The 25,431-nt window shown below is 37.0% G+C and overlaps 1 protein-coding gene and 2 pseudogenes across 1 annotated transcript; all 3 read right to left on the reverse strand.

The window, feature by feature from the left end:
• Positions 1-11,264: 11,264 nt before the first annotated feature.
• LOC149156026 (uncharacterized) lies at positions 11,265-11,738 on the reverse strand. The gene has a single exon (XM_089444609.1). It carries the CDS (start codon positions 11,736-11,738, stop codon positions 11,265-11,267), a length of 474 nt encoding a protein of 157 aa, XP_089300735.1.
• A 3,679-nt stretch (positions 11,739-15,417) lies between these two features.
• LOC149156027 (protein DMR6-LIKE OXYGENASE 2-like) lies at positions 15,418-24,866 on the reverse strand (annotated as a pseudogene).
• Positions 17,913-21,033, reverse strand: LOC149156028 (cytochrome P450 709B2-like; annotated as a pseudogene).
• Positions 24,867-25,431: the final 565 nt, after the last annotated feature.

Genomic DNA, 25,431 nt, shown 5'->3' on the forward strand with positions numbered 1-25,431 from the left:
CCTACCTATGGTTTTTCGGTCCATGGTATTGGATGCTTCGCCGTGTATAAATATTTATTGTAGCATTGAAAGGAATATAATGAAAAGTCAAGCTAGTAGTCCCGGTTTTGGGATCTAGGGGAAAATATCTGTGTATATGTGTTTTATGTGTTATGCTCTCGCATTGTTTATTTTCTGTGTTTTAGAATTCGTAGGTAGGTAATTTTTGTACAGGGTTAAAACCTACATATCGGACCTAAAGAAATGAATTAGTTAGTTTGATCTAAGATTTTATTCCTATGCTCAAAAAGCTTGGAGAGAAGCCTTCTGAGCTTACTATAATTTTGACAACGTAAAAGGCTAGGAAAGTAAGTATTGCAACAAAGATTTTGAAAATGAGATCTAATGTGGTTGTATGTGAGGCACTCTAAGTGGAAGTGATTTTCATCCTCGATGTTTGTATTCTCACAAAGATGGCAGAACCTTTCCATCCATCATGTTTTTGGAACTACACAATGATCCGGATTTAAACAAGAATGCAACAAATTATAGAGATAACCATAAACATAGATATGCAGCGAAAATAATACTTCATTTCATTAATGTAAAATACTGAAATATGCTTACAAACAACAATGGAAATAAGCCAACTAGGGTGATGATAACTTATCTCTGAGAAGAGATATGGCGGCTACATGCCTATAAATTTTCTTACAATGAGGCTCGAAGGCCTATTTATTGTTGAGAAATAATGGAAAATCCTTAACATCCCAAAGCCTAACTCTAGAAGATGAAACACAAAATTGTGGGCCCTCTTTTGGGTAAGTTGGTACATCAGCTTCCTAGGGTCAGAACTTTGCCACCCGATCTTTGCTTGACGCGTATAATAGCTCGTTAGAAAGATCTATCCGAACAATAAAACATTGGGAATAGAAACATCAGTCCGTGGACCCATGTTGCTCCTAGATTTCTTAAAAAAAACGTCGTTTAGGGCCTCAAATGGCTCCGGAACTTCAGGACCCAAAAAACTGCTAAAAATAGTAAATTGTGCTACAATTTAGAAAACTGAAAAATTGAAAGAGACAGTTGTGGGGATCCAAGTGGGATAGGTCAGTGGCCACAAACATCCACCTAGATCATTCCTCCGCCCTTAGGAAGCAATGGTCCTCATTGCGTTGAGTTCCTCCATCTGCTAAACTTGGTCCCTGGTGAGTTGTTCTACAATCTCGGGCATGTCCAGTAATGGAGGGAAGCATGGTCGACGGTGGTACACATTGAACACTTGGTGCAGGCAAAGGAATGGAGGAATGCTATGCTCCAAAGAATTTTTTCCCGTAGCCTTGGTAGTGTTGTAAGGACCATGTTGGAGTTGTATAAGCTTCTGATGGGCTCTTGTAAGGTGCTCTTTCTGCAGATGGAACCAGAATTTGTTGCCCACTTGAAGTTTTTGTGGTACTCCTGTAGGTGAGGAGAAGTTGTTCCTTTGTTTTAACATGACCGTATCCCTTTGTTGCTAGTGTTGTGTGGAAGAACCCTTCACGGGGGTCATGGATGTGGCAATGATCTTCCCCTTACTTTGGGAGTGAACGAGACAGAAAATAAATTTCCTAATCTGTGAGATGATCTTGTTGTCTTTCTTAGTAGTGATCAAAGAGGTGGTGGTAGGTGGGACTACCTCTGGTATCCTGTATAATGAATTACCCAAAGTAATAATAACAACGCGAGGCCTTAACTCATACAGAGCATGTCGCCTCCACAAGTATGGCTGGCCTAATAATACATCACGAACATCCAGAGGTGTAACATCACACAATAACTCATATGTGAAGGGCTTGATGCTGTAGGGAAGGCAACATTGCTGTCGGACTCGGAGATCTCATTCTTCGTGAAACCAACCAATATTGTATGGTTGCGGGTGTGGTGTAGTCGGTAGACCCATCCACTTCATGACCTCTACTGAAATGAGGTTCTTCTAGCTCCTGCTGTCAGCAATGAATTACAGTGGCGAACCCTTCACCCACATCTGTGAGTGGAAATGACGCTCCCCTTCCTCTGGATCTTCTCGCTCATTCTTCTAGATCTTAGCAGTGGCAACAGTGGCTCTGGGCTCCGCATCAATGATCTGCTTCCCTTTGCCATTCGCCTTGTGGGGTTTGGACTTAGGGTTGGAACATGCATCTGATTCTGAAGCCTTCAACTCTGCCACTAGTAACTACATGGTTCAACACTCACTTGTGTTCTGAGTGGGGCTCTTATGGAACTCACACCACTTTCCTGTGTCCTTCTTCGACTTCATGGTGTTGTTCTTTTCTTGTGACTTCGACGGGTTATCATGGGTCACCCCGCCTTGGCTTTGTCCTTTGGTCATTAGATTCGCAGATCCAAAGTCTCGCTTCTTCTGTTAAAACTTTTGATCAATTTTGACAGTGTAACGGTATGTCGTGCCAAGCAGGGAGATGATCAGGAACTCCATCTCTTCCTGGATGTACCTGTGCAGGAAGCCATGGTATTTGACTACCAAATGTGGCTCAGAATCCTTGATACCCAACTGTGTGCGAAGGGTATGAAAAATGTTTATGAACTCTAGCACATCTTGGTCCCTTCCCTACCGCAGTGTGGTCCATTTGATGTATTTGTCCTCATAGCTTTTGATAGGATAGTATTTCTCCTTTATGGCGTACCAGAATGAATTCGAGGGGGGTGCGACTAAAAGCAGTGAGCCCGTACTTTCATCCTTCTGTTCGCAAAAGGTTTCCCACTAGTATCTGATATGGGGGCCTTCTTTGAGAAGAGCGAAAACAATCTTTTCTTGATTCAAAAATTCATAAACAGAAAAATACCCATCTAGCATATTTAACCATTTATCTATGACATCTGCGTCTATTTGACCCTCGAAGATGGGGATTCCAAAATTAACTTGTACCTTAAAGGGTGTGGCGTTTCCAGAGTACCTATTGGAAGCCGATGCATCGCCTTTGGGTAGCCGCTAAAGGATCTGCACAAAGCTACCCATCATTGCATTCCTTTATTGCTCAAGGGCTTCTTTAGAGCACTTCTTCGAGCAATATTTTGATAGGATATCCTACCTCCCGTCTTTCTTCTCATCTACCATGGGAGGCCGTCGAGATTTGCGGGGCTGGTCTTGCAAAGGTTCAACCAGTTCAAGCCCTATCTCCTTATATCCCGACCTCATTGTGTAGATGCAAAGAAAAATAGAGAAAAAAAAACCTCTCTGATACCACTACTCCGGATTTAAACAGGGATGCAACAAATTACAGAGATAACCATAAACACAGAGATGCATCAGAAATAGTACTTCATTTCATTAATGTAAAATACTAAAATATGCTTACAAACAACAATGGAAATAAACAAGCTAGGGTGATGGTAGCTTATCTCTGAGAAGAGATGTGGTAACTACATGCCTTTGAACTGCGTTACAATGAGACTCGAAGGCCTATTTATTGTTGAAAAACAATGGAAAACCCTTAACATCCAAAAACCTAACCCTAGAAGATGAAACGCCAAATTGTGGGCCCGTTTTGGGTAAGTTGGTACATCAAACTCTCGGGGTCATAAATTTGACACACGATCTTGGTTTAACGCGTACAATATCTCGTTTGAAATATCTATATGAGCACTACAACTTTGGAAAGATCAGCATCGGTCTATGGACCCATGTTGCACCCATATTTCCCAAAAAAACGTCGTTTAGGGCCTCAAATGACTCCGGATGTTCAAGACCCAAAAAATGCTAAAAATAGTAAACTGTGCTACAATTTAGGAAACTAAAAAACTAAAAGAGACAGCTGTGGGGGTCCAAGTGGGATAGGTGGATGGCCACCAACTCCACCTAGATCATTTCTTTAGTTTCAGACCTAAAGAAACAAATTATTTAGTTTGATTTAAGATTTTATTCCTATGCTAAAAAATCTTAGAGAGAAGCCTCCCAAGCTCACTGTAATTTTGAGAACGCAAAAGGCTAAGAGGGTCAGTATTGCAACAAATATTTTGAAACTGAGATCTAATGTGGTTGTATGTGAGGCACTCTAAGAGGAAGTGATTTTCATCCTTGATTTTCGTATTCTCACAGATATGGCAGAGCCTTTCCATCCATGGTGTTTTAGGAACTACCCAACACCCATTTCATTATGGAGCTCATGAGAGTTCGTTCTAATCTTGACTATATTAATTTTCTTCTTTGAGATTGTTAAAACAAAGAGATACTTTTGATCTTGTACGGTGGGGTTGATGACCTCCTTATAATATCTTAATTTTCTTTTAGCTACTAAATCTTTCTCACACCACTTTTTTTCTTTGATCTTAGAAGTAACAATATTTTTAATGTTATTAATGTTTTGCAATGCAAAATTCTCATCAATCTCCCAATGGTTTAACCAGACCCTAGTGTCTTTATACCAACCTCATTTGAGCCTTAGGTGGTTTTGGTTGGAATTTAAAGCTAGCTTACGAAGTTTATGGTCTCCTATGTTATTGAGTTTGTGCTTGTTCAACAGAAGCCTAGTCATAGCTAGGCTCTCGATAGGGGAAATACCCACTTCTATAAGGAGAATAGGATAGGGTGTGTTACTTTTAATTTTGAGGTTATACATTATATTAGATTTTCTCAATCTTTCTCGAGGACTCTCTAGAGATGCTACAACCCCAAACCTCACATCCATAAAAGATATCCAGAGTGACTAAATTTTCAAGGAGGAACTTCTTTCTATCCCACATTATGAGGTTTTCCATTTTACAAATTATTTTCAAGACCAAAACAAGCTTTCCATCCCTCATTAATCCTTTTCTCAATGCTATAGTTCCAGTTGAGCTTGTGATGAATATCAATTCCTAGGTACTTGTAGGAAGACACTTCCTCCAAGTTACTATTACCATACATAAAATTAGCGTAACTGCCATTCTTGGATTTGATAATCAGAACTTTTTTTTTGTCAGTGTTAACAATCATACCCATGTTAGAGCAGAAATCATTAATAAGTGTAAGTTTCTTATCAGGATCAGATGGGCACCTTGCGAGAAGAACAATAGCGTCAGCGTAAAGAAGAGGGATGATGACTATCCCAAATACAATTTCAAAAATAAAAAATTAATCATTTATTTTTTCATTCTAAAATAAGTTTACACATGAAGAAATTTAATCACTCTATGCTCATATTAGATATTTAGTTAAGATAGATATATGCTAGTAATTTATCAAATACAGGTTCACGAGAAGATTGTCAAGTTTCAGGGAAAATGTTTTTATAGGTTATTTTTATGTGCATATGTGTTTTTCTTATCAAATACTTCCATGAATATTTTTGTTAATTTTAAATTTTAGTTAGATGATTTAAAATAAACTGCTATAAAAAAAAAAAAAAAAAATAGTATATTCTTCCCATATATTTTAAATGAACAAATAAAATTTCTCAAATAACTTATTTTCATTTAAATCTATATTTAATTTATATTTAAATTTTCATATTTATAAATATATTGTACAATTTTTTGATAGAAAAAATGAAAGATTTAAATAAAGTGCGTTTTTTTTCTTATTTAATCTATGTATGATTTTTGAAAGTTTCTTTGATATAATTAGAAATAACTTTTAAATATAAGCAAATATTAAAAACGTTCGCATTCACATCTTTTGCATTTAATTTGAATTAAACTTTAAAAATCAGGTTTTGATAATAATGTTAATGTTTATAATATAAATATTAATATTAAGATTAAGATTAATATTAATATTAATAAGATAGTAATAATGTATATTATTAAGAATGTTTTGTTTTCAAATTAAATTTTATTAATATCAATTAATTATTAGTAGTATTTAAATAATAATAATAATAATATAACATTTAAAATTTCATTTACATTAATATTGAAAACAATATTACTAATAAAACTATTTATAACATATTAAAGAGGTTCATAAGAATAATATACAATATTAATGAGTTTCATAACAATAATATTATTAATATACAATATTAATGAGTTTCATAACAATAATATTATTAATATCGTGGATATTAATCACATTCAATCAATAATATTAATATTATTAATAATATTAATATTTTTAATAATATTAATATTTTTAATATTAACAATATTAACACTTTTAACATTTAATGTAATATTAATACTTCTAATAACAATATCATATTTAATTTTTCCACTGGAAAAATCGTAATGTTTCATTAACTTGAAAAATTACATATTGTAGATGCACTATGCATATGCTATAGAGTTCATCTGCCTCATGAGGGCTCAGTTTAAGGTCTAGTATGTCTGTTATAAAACCAAAATCATCACGCAGGATGTTCGTTTGTTGTTCTATTTATATATACATATTGCCACGCAGGGCTTCTGATAAGTAGTGTTGTCAACTATATACAAAAAGCTCTTCAAAAAATATCATTTTCCTGTTTTGTATCTCATGGGTTGGCTGCCCTATGATAGTGTGTATCTATGTAAGGACGATGGTAGTATTGATATGCGCTTATTCCTTGCTGCTCCTGTATCATCCACTCTCCTCTGGGAAGTGTCGCAGCCTCCTTGGATAGTTGGTCGGCACTGCTGTTGTGTTCCCTGTAGATATGATTGCAAGTAATGTCAATAAATTGTGCCTTCAGTATATTTATTTCATCCAATATGTTACTGAGTGTGTGTGTGTGACAAACAGTAATGTTTTTGAACCAATCTATGATGATCTTCGAGTCTCCAAATATATGAATGTGCATGCAGTTGTGCCCTAATGCAAAATGCATGAGATGAAGAAGAGTGATAATCTCTGCAAAATTGTTTGAGCCTATCCCCAATACCATTTTTAATTTATAGAAGTGATGATCGTTTATGTATAATATAAAACCTCCCCCGCATCCCTGCTGCTGGGCAGCACCATCAAAATAGGCCCATGGGGTGCTTTTGTCAATATGCGGATGATCATGAGGTCTTAGAGTGCGAGGTTGCAGAGGCTCAGGCAGTTCGTTATAGGCAGATATGATGAGAGCAGTTAAATGAGGCGAGCTCACTGGTTTATCATCAAAGATAGACCGATTTCGAGCCTGCCAGAGGTACCAGCTAATAATAATGGCAGGCTTTATAATTTGGAGCTTTTGTGAGAACAATACCATGATTCCCAAGCTCGGATTATATCATCTCCTTCCCATTTGCCTGTGTATTGTATAGAGGAGGATACAAATTGCCACAAGTTCGTTCATGATGTGCAATTTAGGAACAAATGGAGGCTCAATTCGGAAGTGCATCTACACAAGGTGCACCAGGTAGGTCCATAAACTACTCGGTGCATGAGATATTCCGCTGTGGGTACTACACCTTTAAGGATACACCAAAAGAAGAGTTTCTGCCTGGGGGGCGCGGTGAGCTTCCATAATGACTTCCACCAAAATGAAATCAAATCCGGAACCTTATGCGATATCAACGATAGATAACCTATCTTTGGTGTATATATTCCATTCTCGGAATGATGCCAAATTAGCTCATCCGGCCCCTGTTTAATCCTGATGTGAGACTCTGATAAAGCATTTATATATGAAGTCCATTCCTGGTGCTAGTGAGGTGGAAGATCAATCTGTAATGCAGATTTCCAACACTGATCTAATATGGAGGAGTTTTGAGGATCAGCAATGTCAACCAGTACTTTGATCTCTTGTGAGTGTAGGTGTCAAATGAAGGCCTTAGGTAGTATATGTCTGCCGCCACTTCCATACCATGGGTCTGTACCAATACGAGCCAAAGATCTGTCATTGATTTTCCAAACCAGATTATCTTTGATGAGAGGCATAGATTTTAGAAGTGCGTTCCATACAGATGAGATACCAGATTTGGGCCAGGTTGGAAGTCGGATCCACTCCATGATGTGTAGAGGCTAGATATATATGTGGTATGTGATGCTGGTCCAGAGATTATGGCCTGTGAGTAAAGTCCACCTCATTTTTGCAGCAAGGGCTTGAGCAAATGTAGGCAGGTTTGTTAGTCCCCAGCCTCCCCATTTTTTGGGAATAACGATCTTCTTCCATCCTACCCATGAAAATATGCACTTGCCCTAGTTCCCATTCCACAGATATCTGTTGCATATTTGATGTAATCTTGCCAAGATGCTCCTTGGAATCTAGGCAAGAGCCATCAAAAAGACCGGTGTGGCCTCCAGGACAGATTTAACCAATACAAGTCTGCCAGCTCTGGATAGATATCAGTGGCTCCATATATTGAGGCGCTTCTCCAATTTTGCAACTAGCCAGACCCAATCAGCAATCTTTTGGCTGATAGGCTTGATCCAGAATCCTAAATATTTGAGTCCGCGGTCTAAGTCCCAGATGCAGAAAGGAAACAATTGCCAAGCCAAATGGGACTCTTGGATTGAGGTTCTGGAAATAATGATGGATGATTTTGAATGGTTAGCAAGCATCCGAGTAGCAGGATGAGAATAGTGTGAGGATTTTCGAGAAGGAGCGGGAATCCCTGATGCTGCCATCAAGGAAAATCATGACGTCATCCAAAAAAAGAAGATGGGTGAGAAAGAAGTCATCAAATATTTTGAGTCCACTAAATTCCCCATTTCTCTTTGCTATATCGATTAGTCGAATCAGGCCATCCATGAAAATCATGAAGAGAAGAGGAGACAGAGGACAACCCTGTCTAAGGCCATGTTTAGAGTGAAAAAATTGTGATGCCGACCCATTTATCAGAACACTAAAGGTGGGGGTGGAGATACAAGCCATGATCCAAGTGATGAAGTTGATGGGGAATCCCACATAGATGAGAAGCGTCTTGATGTAGAGACAGCTGACACGGTCAAATGCCTTTGCTAAATCTATCTTTAGGATAATGGCTTTGTGGTTCTTGGTCCCGATGGTGTCGAGAGCTTCCTGAGCCGCACCGATGGTTTCATGAATCTGACAATGTTCCAGGAAAGCAAATTGATGAGGGGAAATATTACGGGACAGAATAGGATGGAGGCAACTTGCTATGATTTTGGAGATGATCTTGTAGAGCACATTACATAGAGAGATGGGGCAATAATCATCGAAGGAGGAAGGGGAGTCCGATTTGGGGATCAGTGCTATGAAAGTCGAGTTGATGGCATTGTACAGTGACCCAGATACCCTGCATTCCTCCACAACCCTCAGTAAGTCATTGCTGAGCAGCTCATAGAAAGTAATGTAGAACTCAATGGTCCACCTGTCCGGCCTCGGGCTTCTATCCCTCTTGAACCATTTTAGGGTGCTCTCAAGTTCCCCAGGTGTCACTAGATCAAATAGTGCCTCCGCGTCATCCTCATTTACAAACCTGGGGAATTGACCAACAATGTTAATGATATCAGCAATAGTTGAGCCTGGGGGTTGTTTGTAGAGATTCGTGAAGTGTGATGATCCCAAGTGTGAGAGCTTGTTGAAGGAATCTGCTACTCCACCTTCTGGCAATGGGAGATTCCAAATTGTATTTTTAACCTTTCTGCCTTTAGCATAGTTATGAAAGAATCGGGTATTGTCATCCCCAACTTTTAACGAGGTGGCTCTGCTATGAAGATGGATGGATTCCTCTTGCTCTCTTAGAATTTTAGACTTCTGATTTTCTAGTTCCACTAGATGGGCTTTGTCTTCAGCTGTAGCGAACCCCAGTCCTATTTCATTCGATAGTGAGGATAGTTCATATTCTATATGCAGTAGCGCTGAGTCATACTTTTGATATTTCTCTCTGGCCCATTTAATAGAAAGGCGCTTGAGCTGAGACAAGTTAGAGCTGAACCCTTTTGCCAAGGAATCTGACCTATCAATTGGGTTTTGAGTCTAAAAATCCTTAACCATCTTGATATATGAGGGATCCTGTATCCAACCATGATTGAACTTGAAGGGGTCTTTTGGTTTTTTATGAGGCCCCAATATCTCCAGGTATATTGGATAGTGAACAAATATGCGGCCAGTACCCACCCATTGTTTGTAATAATGCAGTTGTTGTATCAGGGTACCTTTCATTATAAACCTATCTGGTCTGCGAGCAAGAGCAGCATCTCCAATTCTTCTCTTCCTCCAGGTGGGGAGTGATTTATGCATAGGGACATCGATCAGGTTATGTCGCTCCAGAAGGTCGGTCATGTACCCAGTAATCAAGTCAATTTGAGCCATGGTTCCCCATGATTCAATATATCCCAAGGAGAAGTTTAGATCACCCCTAATAATGATGTTGTTTGTAGTGAGAATAGATAGGCTTAGTAAATGATTCCTAAAGTTCTCTCTTTGTTGACAGGGGCCATATATGTTAATGACTCTGAGACTGGACCCCAGTTCAGCGGAAAAGAGGTCTAATCCCATGAATCCTTGTCCTCCCCAGGTAGCTAGAGCTCTGATGGATGCTGGGTTATACCCAATCGCAAGGCCCCCCGATCTACCAGCGGAATCCATCTCTGAAAACTGCCATCCCGGTATGATGGATGATAAGGAGGCGATAATAGAGTCTGTCGGGCCAAGGGTCTCTTGGAGGAGGATAATGTCACCAGGAAAAAATTCAAAAAGTCTGCGTAGAGCTAGTTTCTCGGAGGCACTAGCCAAGCCTCGGCAGTTGAAGGAAAGACACTTCATGGGGGAAGATTGCCCGGGGTGTTCATTGCTCTAAGAACCCCATCAATGGTGGATTTTCGCCCAGAGGAAACCTCCGCACCAGCCCTTCTAATGGCTTTTGACAGATTTGATTTTCTCCCCCGGGCAGACATGGGAGTCGACCCAGATGTTACAATACCAAACTAGCAACATTTAGATGAGAACCGAGTGAGTGTACTCAAGGACGCAGATTATAGTGGTGTTTTGACCCCGGGATGAGGAAGGTGAGGAGGATGGTGAGGGATGTGTATGTAATGAGGGAGTAGATGGAGCAATGACCGGAGATGAGGGCAAAGTGAAAAATGCAACTGACATAGATGGAGAATGCATTAAGGAGCAAGGAGAGTAAATAGATAAGGGAGTAAAGGGAGATGTACCCGAAGCAGAGGCAGATGCTGCAATAGCCCGAGATCTGGTGGCCGGCGAAGATAATGTTCTGTGAGCTGCTCCAGGAACATGTTGAGGATTGCTGATGGGGGGAACCGATGCCATAGTACATAGAGTGACCGACATTATAGTCCTCGAGGGCACATTTGATGGCACAGGGGATTCTTCTTGTTTCTTGTTTAAAGGACAGTCCTTGAAAGTATGCCCCACCCTGTGGCAACAGCGGCATCTGAATGGCACCCCTTTGTAATCCAGTATCTGAACCCTGGATTATTTTCCCCAGTGTAAAGTAATCTTCTCCTCCAATCCTTCGTGGGTGTCCAAATGTACCTGGATGCGAGCTAGATTTTTGTTCCTTAACTCTACGAAGGTATGGTCATGGTCAAGATATGATCCCAGTGCATTCCCGATGTGCATGAAGACCTCTTCACTCCAGTACTGAAGGGGTAGCCCTGGCAAACGAACCCACAGTGGACCATCTCTAATTTGTTCTCTCTCCGGGTCAAATAGAGGGCTCCATCTTTTTAACAGAACCAACGACATCTCAATGTCCCAATACCTCGCCAGCACCAAGTTTGTGTAGTTTTCCTTTGCGAAATGTAGGGCAAACCAGTCTCTCGGTAATACTTGCACCTTAGGTAATTCCTTAAGAACCCCTCCCCAAATCTCCTTCACCCAAAGAGTGAGATGGGTCGCCGAATAAGCTCTCCCTCGAACATGCCCTACAAGAATGGAGTTCGCCATTTTGCTGCTTCCCCAATAACAGAATAATCTCCGAAGCGTATAGATATGTCCCTTGAGGTTGCTTTGACACACTTGGTGCTTTACTTCCCAGTACGCGAAGCAAAAGGGTGATCCACTAATTGATCCGGGGAGCCATCCAGGTGAGTTGATTTTGAAGATCTGACCCTGACAGCAGGGGTCTTAAAACATCCCGAGGGCGAGTGAAGGGAGGCAGATGGCACGATAGCTATCGAAATGGGAGGACCCGATGAAGATGCAACAAAGAAAGTTGTATTGGGCGGATGTGGGTCGAATGAAGGCGACAGGGGGATAACAGTCGATAGAAAATGAAGGGTGCCAAGCGACAGAGGAGGGAGGTCTAGGGCAGGAGGCTCATGGGGGGAAGTTCCGACAGGATGTTGAGAAGGATGGTGATCCGGAAGTGTTACCACTGGGGAAGTATGCGGCGACAGAACCTGAGGTTGGCTAGGGCCAACTTCAGAAGAAATGAAGTTAGGGCACCCGAAAATTACCTGTTCAGGGTGCGGGTCATTTGAATAGTCTACTGCCTGCTTCGTTCCCATAACATCACCGACAATATCAGATGTCATCCTGAAAGCAATAGATGGGCCTGAAAAGTCGGGTCGGGTTACAGGCAGAACAGGTGCGCGGTTAGGGAGGTTCACGTGATAGAGAGAGGGCTGGCTAAAACCCTAGCCAAAACCCTTACGGTCTATCACAGAGCACGCCATCCTCTTCTCCATTTCCTTGCTCAAAGTCTTCGTCGATGTACACATGTCACAACCACAATATCATATTTAATATAAACATTAACATCGTTAATAACTTTAACTTAATAATGGTCAATTATAGTTAACTATAATTGATCATTGTCATTCATTGTTACTAATGGCCTACCATGTTCACCTACGATCATTTTCATTAAGCCTTTATCAACCAGGATCAATCCTCATAAACCATGGTCAACAATCATCAACTATAATTAACAATGATTAATCTTCTTTAAGCATTTTCAACCATAGTCAACATTAGTCAAATTTAATTGACCTTACTCAGACATATTTTGACCATATTCAACCATAGTAACTGTAGTTAATCATATTCAACCATATTCAACAACAATCAACCATATTCTAACCACTACCATCCTTAGTTAGCAATAGTCAACAATTGTACACTATATGCAACATGAGAAATCATTCTCAAGGAGGGTCAAACATAGTCAAACCATTTTCAATAATGGTATCCATGGCCAACAAGGTTAATAATGGTCACCCATAGGAAACATGGTTTAACATGGTCAACCATTGTCGACATGGGCGTTTCACCATAGTCATCCATATTAAACACTAACAACTTTGGTCAACCATGTATACCAATAGTCAACCATATATTGAGCCTATTCAACCTTGTTTGAGCAACTCAACTCTCGTAAAACAAACTCATCTATAGTCATACAAGCTCAAACATTATAAAATAGTCAAAAATTATAAAAAATTGCCACTCATTATCAGCCACGGTCAACCATGCACAACCTCAGTTAGCCATTGTGAGTCATAGTTAACCATTGTCAACCTTAAAGTTAACCATGATAAACCACAATCAACCTAAAACAACCCATGCTCTACCCACTGTTAGTGGCAGACCATTCTCAACCTTGGTTACAATGGTTAAACATGGTCAACAAAGGTCTTTATGGTTGAATATGGTCAAGCATATCCGTAAATTGTCAACATCTGTAATTATTATCTATCATAGAAAAGTATAGTCAACCATGCCCAATTATGTCAAACCATGTTAATCCATGGTAAACTTAGTATAATTTATGAAACCATGGTTATCATGCTCAACCATAGTGAGTCATGGCCAACCATCCTCAACCATGATGAAACATGGACAACCATGGTCTCTTATGGTCAACAATTGTCAATCATAATCTATCATAGTAATGTATAGATTGATGTGGATGAGCATGGTCATCGATATTTAGTTATATGTTGACCATAATAAACCCTCCTCGGCCTTAATAAATTGTAGACCATAAATTGAAAAAATTTAGCTATAATAAGAAATAGTCAACCATTATATACTAATCTTTCTCATGCACATCTACTATCAACTAGCACAACCACATTAGTAAATGTACTTGATATATGTTGATTGGCGACATCTTCCATCCTTTATATGCTAATTGGCATACCAAAATAATATGAATCTAAATATATCAACTACACTTCATAGACTATGCTAGTTATATTTATAGTTTTAAAATATTTTGTAAATTTATTTTATAAAAAAAAGTCAAATATCTAATTATGTTTATTAAATTATTGAAATATTTAAAATTCTAAAACCCACTTAAGCTTTAAGATGTTGACATGAGTTATTTTAAATTAAGAAAGCTATAAAAACATACTTTGAAAAATATTACATGAGCCAAGGTTTATTCATTAATAGGACTATGTAGGAAACATGTTCATGTGGCAGTTGGAAAATTTTAATTTTCAACCCACTGTGTTCTGGCAATTCCTATTTATGTTGAATATACGCAAACAGAAATATTTATGTCATACATTTAAATTACGAAGGTAAATCCTCCAGCAGGCTTCTTTTTCATTCCACATGCATGGAAGAAAAACAAACGCATAACCAGCGAATTTAACTATTTCACGCAGGCGAAGGATACCAAAACACAAAATCCTGATGTAATTTTCTAGTGTCATTCTATATAGCATAGAACAAAGAGACAAATACCGGTTGGCCAGTGATATCTGTCAGTAGGGAAATCATTTGTGGTGAAGATAAAATTCAACGTAATATTTATGTTACGCATTTAATATATGAAGCTAAATCTTCCAATGGCCTTACCCTTTTTCTTTGATATGCATTGAATAAATACACACTGAAATAGTCAGTGAATTTAACCATTTCCCCACTACGCGGTCACGTAGTAAGCATTTCGTAGTAGACTTATGAATGTTCAGGTATAGTGGACGAGTTCCAAGTACTTCGTAGTAGAGTCATGAATGTTTAGGTATAGTGTATAGATGTTATTGGATTTGAGAATTGTATATCCAATAGTTTCTATGCATTCTGCTGAGATATTTATTATATGTTGCGAGGTACTTCGAGTTCGGCCTCGGCTAACCAACTCGCTGCAGAGTTGGGTCGGAATTGCCCTTTGCAGAATTAAAAAAGAAGCATAGAGTATAGACATATTATTGAATTTAAAGGTATTTTAAATTCAATTATCTTCGTAATAATAGAAGAGTAGCATGTATAAATAATATATGGAATTGATTTTATAGGGTTGATTTGAGAATTTTTTATTTAAAACTTAGTATCTATTTATATAATTAAAATAAAAAATAAAACTATATTATTTTAAAACAGATACTTAAATTTTATTAATTCATTCAGATATCATCATTACATTATGGTTGCACTCAGCAACATATCGTGTATAAATAAGTGAGAAGATCATTAATAAACCGTCCCAACCACCAGCGATAACGTCATGACATATATATCACAGTTGTACACTAACAGCAAAGCGCGGCGAGATATATAAATTTCCATCTAATATAACTTCAAAATATGAAAGCATACATATCAAACGTTTATTGCTTTACAGCAGGCTGCTTAATGCCTAGCACGTACATGGAGGTAGGTAGAGAAATCAGACGGTCGCATCCTGGAACGTGAGGCAGTTGAAATCATGGCATGTAATTTCATCTTTTGCAGGCCTGCTGGCATCATTAACATTGAAAAACTCCAAGCACGTCTTACCGTCCAGACTTTTGCTCCAGAATTTGCGATAGTATTCTTGGTAAGTGAATTTCCGGTAACAAGCAGGATTATCGGGGTTGATCAATGAAGAGAAGGGTTCTATCACTGCATCATTAGAAGGGAAGTAGAACATTGGAATAGAAATACGTGATACCGAGGAATTCACTAGAGCGCGGTGGATTGTGCTTTTGTATAATCCGTTGCTCAAAACCTGAAAAAAAAGAGAGGAATTGTATCATCACACACTTAAACAGTTTGCTATATGAATATATACTGTGATTGTTCTTTAGGGGCTACACTGATCATGGATTTCATCCAGTGCTTTACCTGTAATTGGTCTCCGATATTGATTACGAAGGAATTTGCAATGGGTTGAACAGCTATCCAATTTCCGTTGTTAAGCACCTGCAAGCCTGATACTTGATCCTGGAGAAGAACCGTCAGGGCGGTGGGATCTGTGTGACTCGGTAAGCCATAGGTGAGCTCTGGGTTCGGGCAGCGAGGGTGGTAATTTATTGCCATATGTTGGCCATGTTTTCCAAGAGCTTTATTCAGAAGGTCCGGCTCCAGTCCCAGGCTCTCTGATATGACATCTAGCAAACGTAAAGTCATTGCCCTAACCTCCATGCAGTATTGGCTAGCAACTTCTCTGCATTCACGCCAAAAACAAGATTATTATTGTTGATTATCGTGAGCTTAAATGGATTACAGATTCCCCGAATATTTGAAAATATGACTGACATGGCCGCGGACAAAAAAATTTACCGCGCAGACTTTAAAAATTAAAAACAGTCTCTTTCCTAACGTTAAAGCTACTCGCAAAGCGTACAACGCGTGAAGGGTCTTCGGAATACAAATCTGCTCTATATTCCGCAGGCATTGTGAAGAATTCTTGGGCAACTTCCAGCATTCTCTGGATCACCGTCTCGTGCACTCCATGATTTACGATCTGAAAACACATTGGAAAGTAATGCCAGTGGTATCAAATCTATTGAAACATTGGACTTAGGTTTTTAGTTGTCAATTTCATTTCTCAAAATAATCAGAGTATGTTCCCTCTTGGAAAACCTAACAGGACCTGAATTGGTTTTGCCATGATCTGAATTATAAGTTATCAAAGGAGGCTTTAGAGTGAAACGAGATTTTTTTCCCTTAGTTGTTGCGTTAGTGAATGACTAAGAGATTCAAACCACATTTTCCTTTAATCTGTAATGTAATATCTTTTCCCATATGCAGGAGGGACCGAACTTGATCTAATACTCTGGTACTGGATATGTTTAGAGCACAGATTTTTACATTGATGGATAAGCAAATGACACCGTCACAAACTTATATGGAGTCCCTTGGACACACATTTCTGTATCATATTACATTGATGTATAAGTGAGTGATGCCGTCACAAACTTATATGAAGTCCCATGGATATACATATTTATATTATATTTTATATTTTATATTTTATATATTATATTTTATATTCATATTAACTAAATATTTTAAGAGAGATTTGATATTCATATTACCTAAATATTTTAAGAGATATTTGCAGTCAGAAAAATTTGATTCGCTTGTATGCTTGGCTCAAAATTAAGATGACCAAATACTACTTCCTAATAGTACTATTTACATTAAATATAAATTAGTTATCTAAATTTTGAAAATACTATTTTATTAGTATTATATATCATTGATATTTTTTTACATGTTTTATACTTAATTTTATTGGTAAAATATGCGAGACTACGGAAAAAAAGTGTATGGTAAGGGTTAGATTTGTAAATTAAATATAAATATAAATTTTATTATTTTTATTATTTTATATATATATATATATATATATATATATATATATATATATATATTTATTTTTTATTATAACATTTTTTTACCTATATAGATTATATTTTTACATAATAAAATATTTTAATTTAAACATATATATATATATTTTAATTTCAATCTATTAAGTTTTGGTAAGTTAAATATGCAAACATTTTTAGATTTCAAAACTCAAGGAAAAGTTTGCACCTCAAATGATTTGATTCTTCTTGGCACTTTGTAGGTCAAGAGTTAAAATGGATATATGTTGGTTTTGAGCAATATACTAATAAAATATTTTATCTATATTTTCTTTCTCTATTTTCACTGGTTTTATATAATAGTAATTGCACCACATGTTGCAATGGGAACCCCGTAAGACAAGAGCCTAGGAAAGAGAGAAAATGGAAATCAAAATTCTATGCAATTTTTCCAAATTCAAATTTTTCATAACATAGTTATATCATGGATTATAATTTCAGAATGGATTTATATTTAGTATTAGTGAAATATACCATGCAGTTTGAAGACAAAAGTGATACCTGGAGTTTAGTTCATTAAGGAATTTCAAAAATAATATGGAAATATATTGAATGGAATAAATACTGACTTCATCTTGCTAAGCACTTTTGCATCTGGTATATCTGTGCCACAAAAACTGATCACTTCTTTCCTTAACATCTCCTTCCATTCCGAGTTGATTGAGAGTAAGAATACTGTCTATGTTAACAGAATGGAAATAGTTTCATGGCTTGCAAAGAAAAATGTCTTGCATTCATCCATGATTCCATCAATAGTCATGACCAGATCTTTTTGAGGCCCTCCGAATTATTTCTGGTTGGCCGTCATCATAATTCCAAACAGGTCACTTCCATAGCCAATGTGACCTCTTGTTGTTCTGGGCTCCAACCTACTTTGAATTATAGAATTCAGGATTTTTTTAACTCTTCTATCAATCTTCCATACATACATGTTCTTTGTTGTAGGAATGTATCTGTCAAAAAGTCGGGAAATATAAGTTGTTGGTCTTTAATTATAAGTACTCTGAAGCATTATGTTAGTGTAGAATGTTTATGGACTATGTATAGCACTCAGTAGAATGTTATGCATGGATCTATGGATTATGGCACTACCCTCTAAAACCGCATGCCTTAATGGGAATTTTAGAAAAAGCATAAAAAAAAGTACAAGTGCTAATCAATTTGCAGTGACATTGAAAACTCTATAATTGAAAGAGAACTATAGTGTAATTACTCTCTTCGCGGGATGAAGACAGGTTGTTCAGCTTTAGTAACCATTTCTTGCAATTCTCTCTGCATTTCAAATACTTCTTTACCTTCATTGTAACTGTTACCGAACACATTATGAGATATCGTAAGTCTTGTTAATTCTCTAAACTCTTTGTGAACATCAATCTCTTTGCCATTACAATTTGATTGAGCCATCATTTCTTTCCAATTCTTGAGCATGGATGAAGTGCAAGCAACCATTTTCTTCACCATTGGCTATCATTGGAAACATGAGCACATAGCTTAAGTCAATTGCATACTCTAGAAAGACTCCAAATCTCAAGGCCTCCCTAAGAAATCATCTAGCTGATACACATCCAAATCTCAAGGACTCTCTTTAAGAAATCATCTAGCTGATATGCACCCTTGTTTAACATAGGTTTGTAAATTCAAAGAGGAAAACACTAGTTGATAGCAATGTTCCACCATGTTTTCAGGAGGTGGGGGTGAGGGAGTGGGGATATGCAGGAACGGCTTATGCAAAAGCTTCCCACCAATTTTTAGGAAATGTCGGGGGACATTGCAGCCTTAAAAAATTATAAATATAAAAATATTAATATATGATATATCACTGAAATTTTAATATTTATATTGTAACTGTCTTTATCATTATATAATATATAACACTTACATCATGAAGGATAAATGATAAATCGATGAATCATATAACTGAAGTCTGAATCAAATTTAAAACTAAAACCATCATATCATATAATCATACATCATGCATGTAAGTTTGTAATTGTACGATGTAACTCCTAACAATGTACAATGAAAATAAATGTTTAAAGTTTTAATGTTTAAACCATATTGAAGTTCGAACTATGAATACTGAATATTGAAATAAAAGTCAAGTCCGATACATCAAGAGTCAAATTTTTATAGAGTTTAAACCCTTCCCGATTCATAAAAATTAGAATTTTTATGTTCCATTAAAAAAAATTGTGATTTTTGTCCAGGGAAACCAATCCTCATGACCCCTTTCACCTAGGAAACAACCCCATTTGGAGGATTCGCCCCCAAAAATGAAGGAAACATCCCCTTACAAGTTACTACGTGTACCCTACTGTTGGGAGCATGGGGAAATGACCCCGAGCCGTCCCCAAGTCCCTAGAGCATGAGGGAGCTAGGAAGCTTAACCCCTAGATGGGGGGACGCGACCCCGTGGAACACTATTTAATACACATCCTTGCCAAATGGCATGGGTAGGAAAATTAACAGCATATAAAATATAATTTAATATGATAGAGGAAAACACTGTTGAAAATAAGATATCACATGGTCATAAATAAATTTTTGTTGTAATTAATAAATCAATTTTTTTTATTGTTGATGAATTTGATAATTTATTTTAATTTCTTAATCATACCTATCAAGTATCATTATTAGACACTCACGATTCTCAGTATAAAGAGGTTTGGGAGTTTTGCACCAAACTTATATGTTCAAATTATAAGCATCAATTAACTTGATTCATATATTTAACTCCTCATTAAAGACCCACCATTACATTGTAACTTGACATGGGAGGTATGCGCCAATCTGATAAGGTCAAATTATAAGCACAAATTGATAGTAAGTTGATGCATATATTTAAGGGAATGCTTTTGTTGGTCCATAGTATGCCTATATTCAATAGTCCTAGACATGTAAGGTAACAATCCTATCTTAAAATGCCAAAATCTTCAATTTCTTACAAAATTGTTATAGTTATAATAGGTTATCAAGTTTATTATAGTGTGATTGTAGACATTCCAGGAATCCATACCTTAAGTTTATCAATATCGAAGACAAGGCTCACGATCCTCCTATGCTTTACCCATATCAATCCATCTAAAAGAGGAAATATGTGCCCTAACAAAGGAAACAAAAATGCCTTGGGGGTCACCCTTCCATAGTGACCGAGTTTATTTGATAAAAATTCCTTGATTATCTCTAGCTCTAAAATATAAAACCTTGGATGGGTTCCATACCAATAGAAAAATGTCTCTCCTCAGCAGAAACAATTACCAAATACAAATCAGACATTGATTTCAACTTTGACACCATTGAAATGTATAGCCTTGAATGGAGTCCATACCAATAGAAAAATGTCTCTCCTGAGCAGAAACAATTACCAAATACCAATCAAATATTGTTTTCAACCATGACACCATTTAAAAATCCAAACAACTAGCAGAAAAAATATGTTGTAAATTCTTCCTTCTAACAGTTTGATGCCTACAAGATCAACATATGAAAGTAAAACAAGCCTTGAAGTAAAAGAGAATGAATGAAAGAGAACCATATATGTGGCACCACTTATGGTAATGTGGTGTGACTCTAGGAACAATGTCATCAGAAAAATTTTTCATTGGTTGTGCATGAGCCTCCTTTAGAGGTTGTTTGCATTCTGGCATGCTCCGAGAGAGTATCCCACAAGTTTATTATAGTGTGATTGTAGACCTTCTAGGAATCCGTACCTTAAGTTTATCAATACCAAAGACAGGGCTCACAATCCACCTGTTCTTTACCCATATCAATCCATATAAAAGAGGTAGTCCATGCCCTAACAAATCCAACACAAATGGCTTGGGGTTCACCGTTCCATAGTGACCAAATTTATTCGATAAAACTTCCTTGATTAGCTTTGGCTCTGAAATATACAGCCTTGGATGGGTTCCATACCAATAGAAAAATTTCTCTCCTGACTAGAAACAATTACCAAATACTAATCAGACATTGATTTCAACTTTGACACCATTGAATTGTATAGCCTTGAACAGAGTCCATACCAACATAAAAATGTCTCTCCTGAGTAGAAAAAATTATGAAATACCAATCAAAAATTGATTTCAACCTTCACACCATTTAAAAATCCGAACAACCAGTAGAGAACATGTGTTGTAAATTCATCGTTTTAGTAGTTTGATGCCTACAATATCAACATATGAAAGTAAAACAAGCCCTGAAGTAAAAGAGAATGAATGAAAGAGAACCATATATCTATCGCCACTAATGGTAATGTGGTGTGACCCTAGGAACGATGTTAGGAGAAATATTCTGCATTGGTTATGCATGAACCTCCTTTAGAAGTTGTGTGTATTATGGCACACTCCCAGAGAGTATCTGGTAAGGTCGACCTCTTATCCCTTGGGCTGTATAGACCTTCTGGAATGCATAAGGCCTCCATATCAAGTCTCTGAAGATTTTGACAACTATGCTCCCAAACAAAATAACTAAAATGGAAACCAGTGCTTCAACACTGTTTCTGATTGCATCATCCATATTCAAAACCTCACACAATGCTATAGTACTATTACAAGGCTACATCAGGGTGATTGCCCATAGTTCTCTGCATCAATGAAATTTTCACAAAAATGAGCCAAGAGACAAAATTTATAGGCGCAATTGGGACCTAAAAATGCAATGAAACTACACTCAACTCTAAAGTGCCATGATCAGAACCCACAGTTTGTCTTTAATCAAACCATAAATGGTATCTTCAATAAGTACTTACTGATTTCTCCCATAATTATCATTTCGTGACTTTCCTCTTGCTTTTGATTTTTATTTAAAAATTTATTATTGGGTTTAAGTGTGGTCAACACATTGCAATGACGTTCTGATTGCAAAATGCGCCGACAAAAGATTAAACATCCACAATTCTCATGTCAAGGAAGAATGTTGGTGCACATCATCGAACGAGAGGTGTAATTGGGCTTATTCAAATCATGAAGAGAAATGTCATGTTTCTGAACATAATGTTCTTTCAAATTGGCCAATGGAGAACTCCATAAATTACAATAGGATTCTTGTCATTGGCAATAAGGAAGTCATGGATGTGCGTATTAGAGATTCACATGTTAAAGCCTCCTACATTCCTTCCCAATTTTCAACAAAGATCGAAGCATTGGCCGATGAAGATGAATGGTCTAAACATAACCCATTAGATAGTTTATTAGGGCAACATAATGTTGCTGGGACCTGTAAAAAAAATTCAGCACCATAAAAGATTTCTAATAATCATGCAACTCAAATTCTTGTTCATGGTAGAAATGTTCAACACCTTCTAAGTCCACGAAATGGAACAAATCAAGTAGAGCCACATAATGATTTGAGGTGGCCTTTTGGGCTCATTCCAAAGGAAATTTAGATAAGTACAATGATTCTATAGTTTGTTTTCCTTCAAAGGATACAAGATACTTGAGAAGCTCCAGTGAGAATGAGTCAATAAATAATGAAATGGAAAATGACACAGTGCCCGAAAACTCTTTTCCCGCTAATGACTAAAGGATACACACCGCATATAGATTGAGAAGTTTCTAAGTTTGACAACAACAAAATTGCTAGTTATTGCAATTGTCTAAAAAAAAAATTATTTTGTTACATAAATGTGATAGCAATGGTATAATAATTCCCAAGAGTTCCAAACATAATTCGTAGATTAGAGTCAAATACTAAATTTTATTTTTAACAGAATGAATGATTCTTTTAGAGGGTTCTAGTAATTCCTGAAACCCTTGTCAGGATCAGGGTGGTTATGATTTTTTGCGATTTTTTTGAAGCAAATCATTCAACCTTCACAAGATTCAACTTTCATCAATTCGTACGTTGATCTATTGCAAGGGAAACAAAGGGTCTTCACTTCTTACATGTGCTTCAAAGAGTTCCACTTATGATTTTCGATTTCAAAGACATTCGACTGACCACTAACACATGCAATCTTCCATGAATATGTTTAAGTTCTTTCAGTTGCTTTGAGCGAAGTGAAAATCTCTTCATGTAGTTCAGAAAGCCCTAGCTTCATTTTTTGTTGCTCTTATGATACTTCATCTGCATTAGCATGGATTGGTATGATCATTTTCTTAATCCCTCGATCCTTTCATGAATGTCTTTAAAACCAATAATTATTCCTATTAAGAGCAAATGACAAAAGAATAGCTAGAATCACAATAGATTTTCAAAGCAAGTATCTCTCGAAAATACTGAAGAGGAATTGTTGGAGTTGTAAGTTCCAAAACGATCCAGATTACAATAAGATGGCTTTCTTCCATAAGCAACAAAAACAAGGGAAGACAGGTCGTTGAACAAATGCCTAAAACAATTTTGTCTTCATCCCTTACATGCTTGGGCTGGTGTTTTTTTGTGAAGATCCATGGTGACTATGCACTCTGGTGCAGCGACTTAGAGAGGAGGGTGACGACTGTTTACTAAACCGTCAGACTGTTTAACCGTTTAACAAACTCTCAAACTGTTTAACCATTTAAGAAACCACTCAACTTATGATCAAACGACCAATATTAATCACATTATCTAACACGAAAATCAATGGCCCATAAAGTTACACAGTAGCACAGCATGGGAGTTCATTTAAGAGGGAACACCTTATGGCGTAAATATATACATAGTTCACATTAATATTTTTTTTATGATTCCACACATTAAAATGTCAATAAATGATGTGTAATATATATCCATAGGATATCCTCTCTTTCATGTATATAAACATTGATTGTTTTTTTTGTTATAAATATATTTTTTAAATGTTATATCTACATGGTGGGAAGGAGCACAAAAAGAACACTATACTATCATCAAAGAAGAATACTCTCGAGAAAACTCTGAATCACAAGTAATATTGGGTACCTGTGAGTGTATTTTTATTAAAAGTGAATAAATATTTCCATATAGGATCATTTATGTATAAAATTTATAAAAAATCACATATCACTTTTATTTAATTTTTCTAAATATATAATAAATTGAAAATTCAAATAAATTTATATCATTTTTAACCTTATACATCATTAAAATAAAATTATTAAATTTATCTTAATTATTTATCCAAGATAATAATAGAAATCGAAAGGCAAAGCACCTGAAAAAATCCGTACTGTTGACAAGCATCCTTGATATTGCGAATCACCCTCTGCCTAGCAGAGACGTTGAAATTGTCAAGATCCACCACGGGAATAAGGTCCGGAAAAGCCACCTCGTTTAGCCTCGGCCTCTCACTGGGAGGTCTGATGTAACAGTCCGGGATAACTTCAAGACAGTCGATTCCATCAGAAATTAGTCCCACATCCGACCTTACAAGATCGTTGTCTTGATCTTCGCTGCATATGTTCTCCTCTGTTGTCTGCACTGTTCTAATTGCTTCTCCAACTGTTTCTTCTAATGCCGCAGAAGTCTCCGGGATCACGATCTCTACTTCCGAAGGCATAGTATTGGCACCTGACAGCATAGGCATATTTCAGTACCGTGGAAAACTAAGAGAAACCCCTGAAACTCCGAACTAATCGAAAATTTGGGCGAAGAAATTTAATTTGGGCGAAGAAATTTAATCTGCCTCAAAAACAAGGACGGAGAGAAAAACGCAAAACATGAATCGGTTGAAATTATTGCTCGGGCCGGGGCAGATAAGTATACTGGCTACATTTCAATTGTGTCCAAGGCCTGTCGCTTTCTCAATAGAAAATACAGAGTTGTATAACACAGCGGAACATTACTATTAATTCAGGATTGAGTTTGTACATTTCTACTGGGTCCAAATATATAACTTGAAGGATATAGAGTCTGACTCAGCTATAATTTATTTACACTAGAAGACAATAACTTCTAGAACAGTATCTAGTAATTCACATAAATCTAAAATATTATTTCCATTTTTACATTATTCTATTCTAATATATTCAAATGGGATTATATCCTACGTGGTGAAAAATCTCTGGCCACCTCTAATAAAATGCTTTCTAGCGAAATAGCTACCCATCTGCTCTAAGGTCATGCATTACGTAACAAAGTGAGATGGCGGC

This window comes from Pinus tabuliformis, chromosome 9, assembly GCF_031772625.1.
Source record: "Pinus tabuliformis cultivar Carrire ecotype Pingquan chromosome 9, CPIR1, whole genome shotgun sequence".
NCBI classification, from domain to species: Eukaryota; Viridiplantae; Streptophyta; class Pinopsida; order Pinales; family Pinaceae; genus Pinus; species Pinus tabuliformis.

Excerpts from the sequence above, each read along its gene's own strand:
- LOC149156026 (XM_089444609.1), bottom strand. The coding sequence starts at position 11,738 with ATGGCGAACTCCATTCTTGTAGGGCATGTTCGAGGGAGAGCTTATTCG.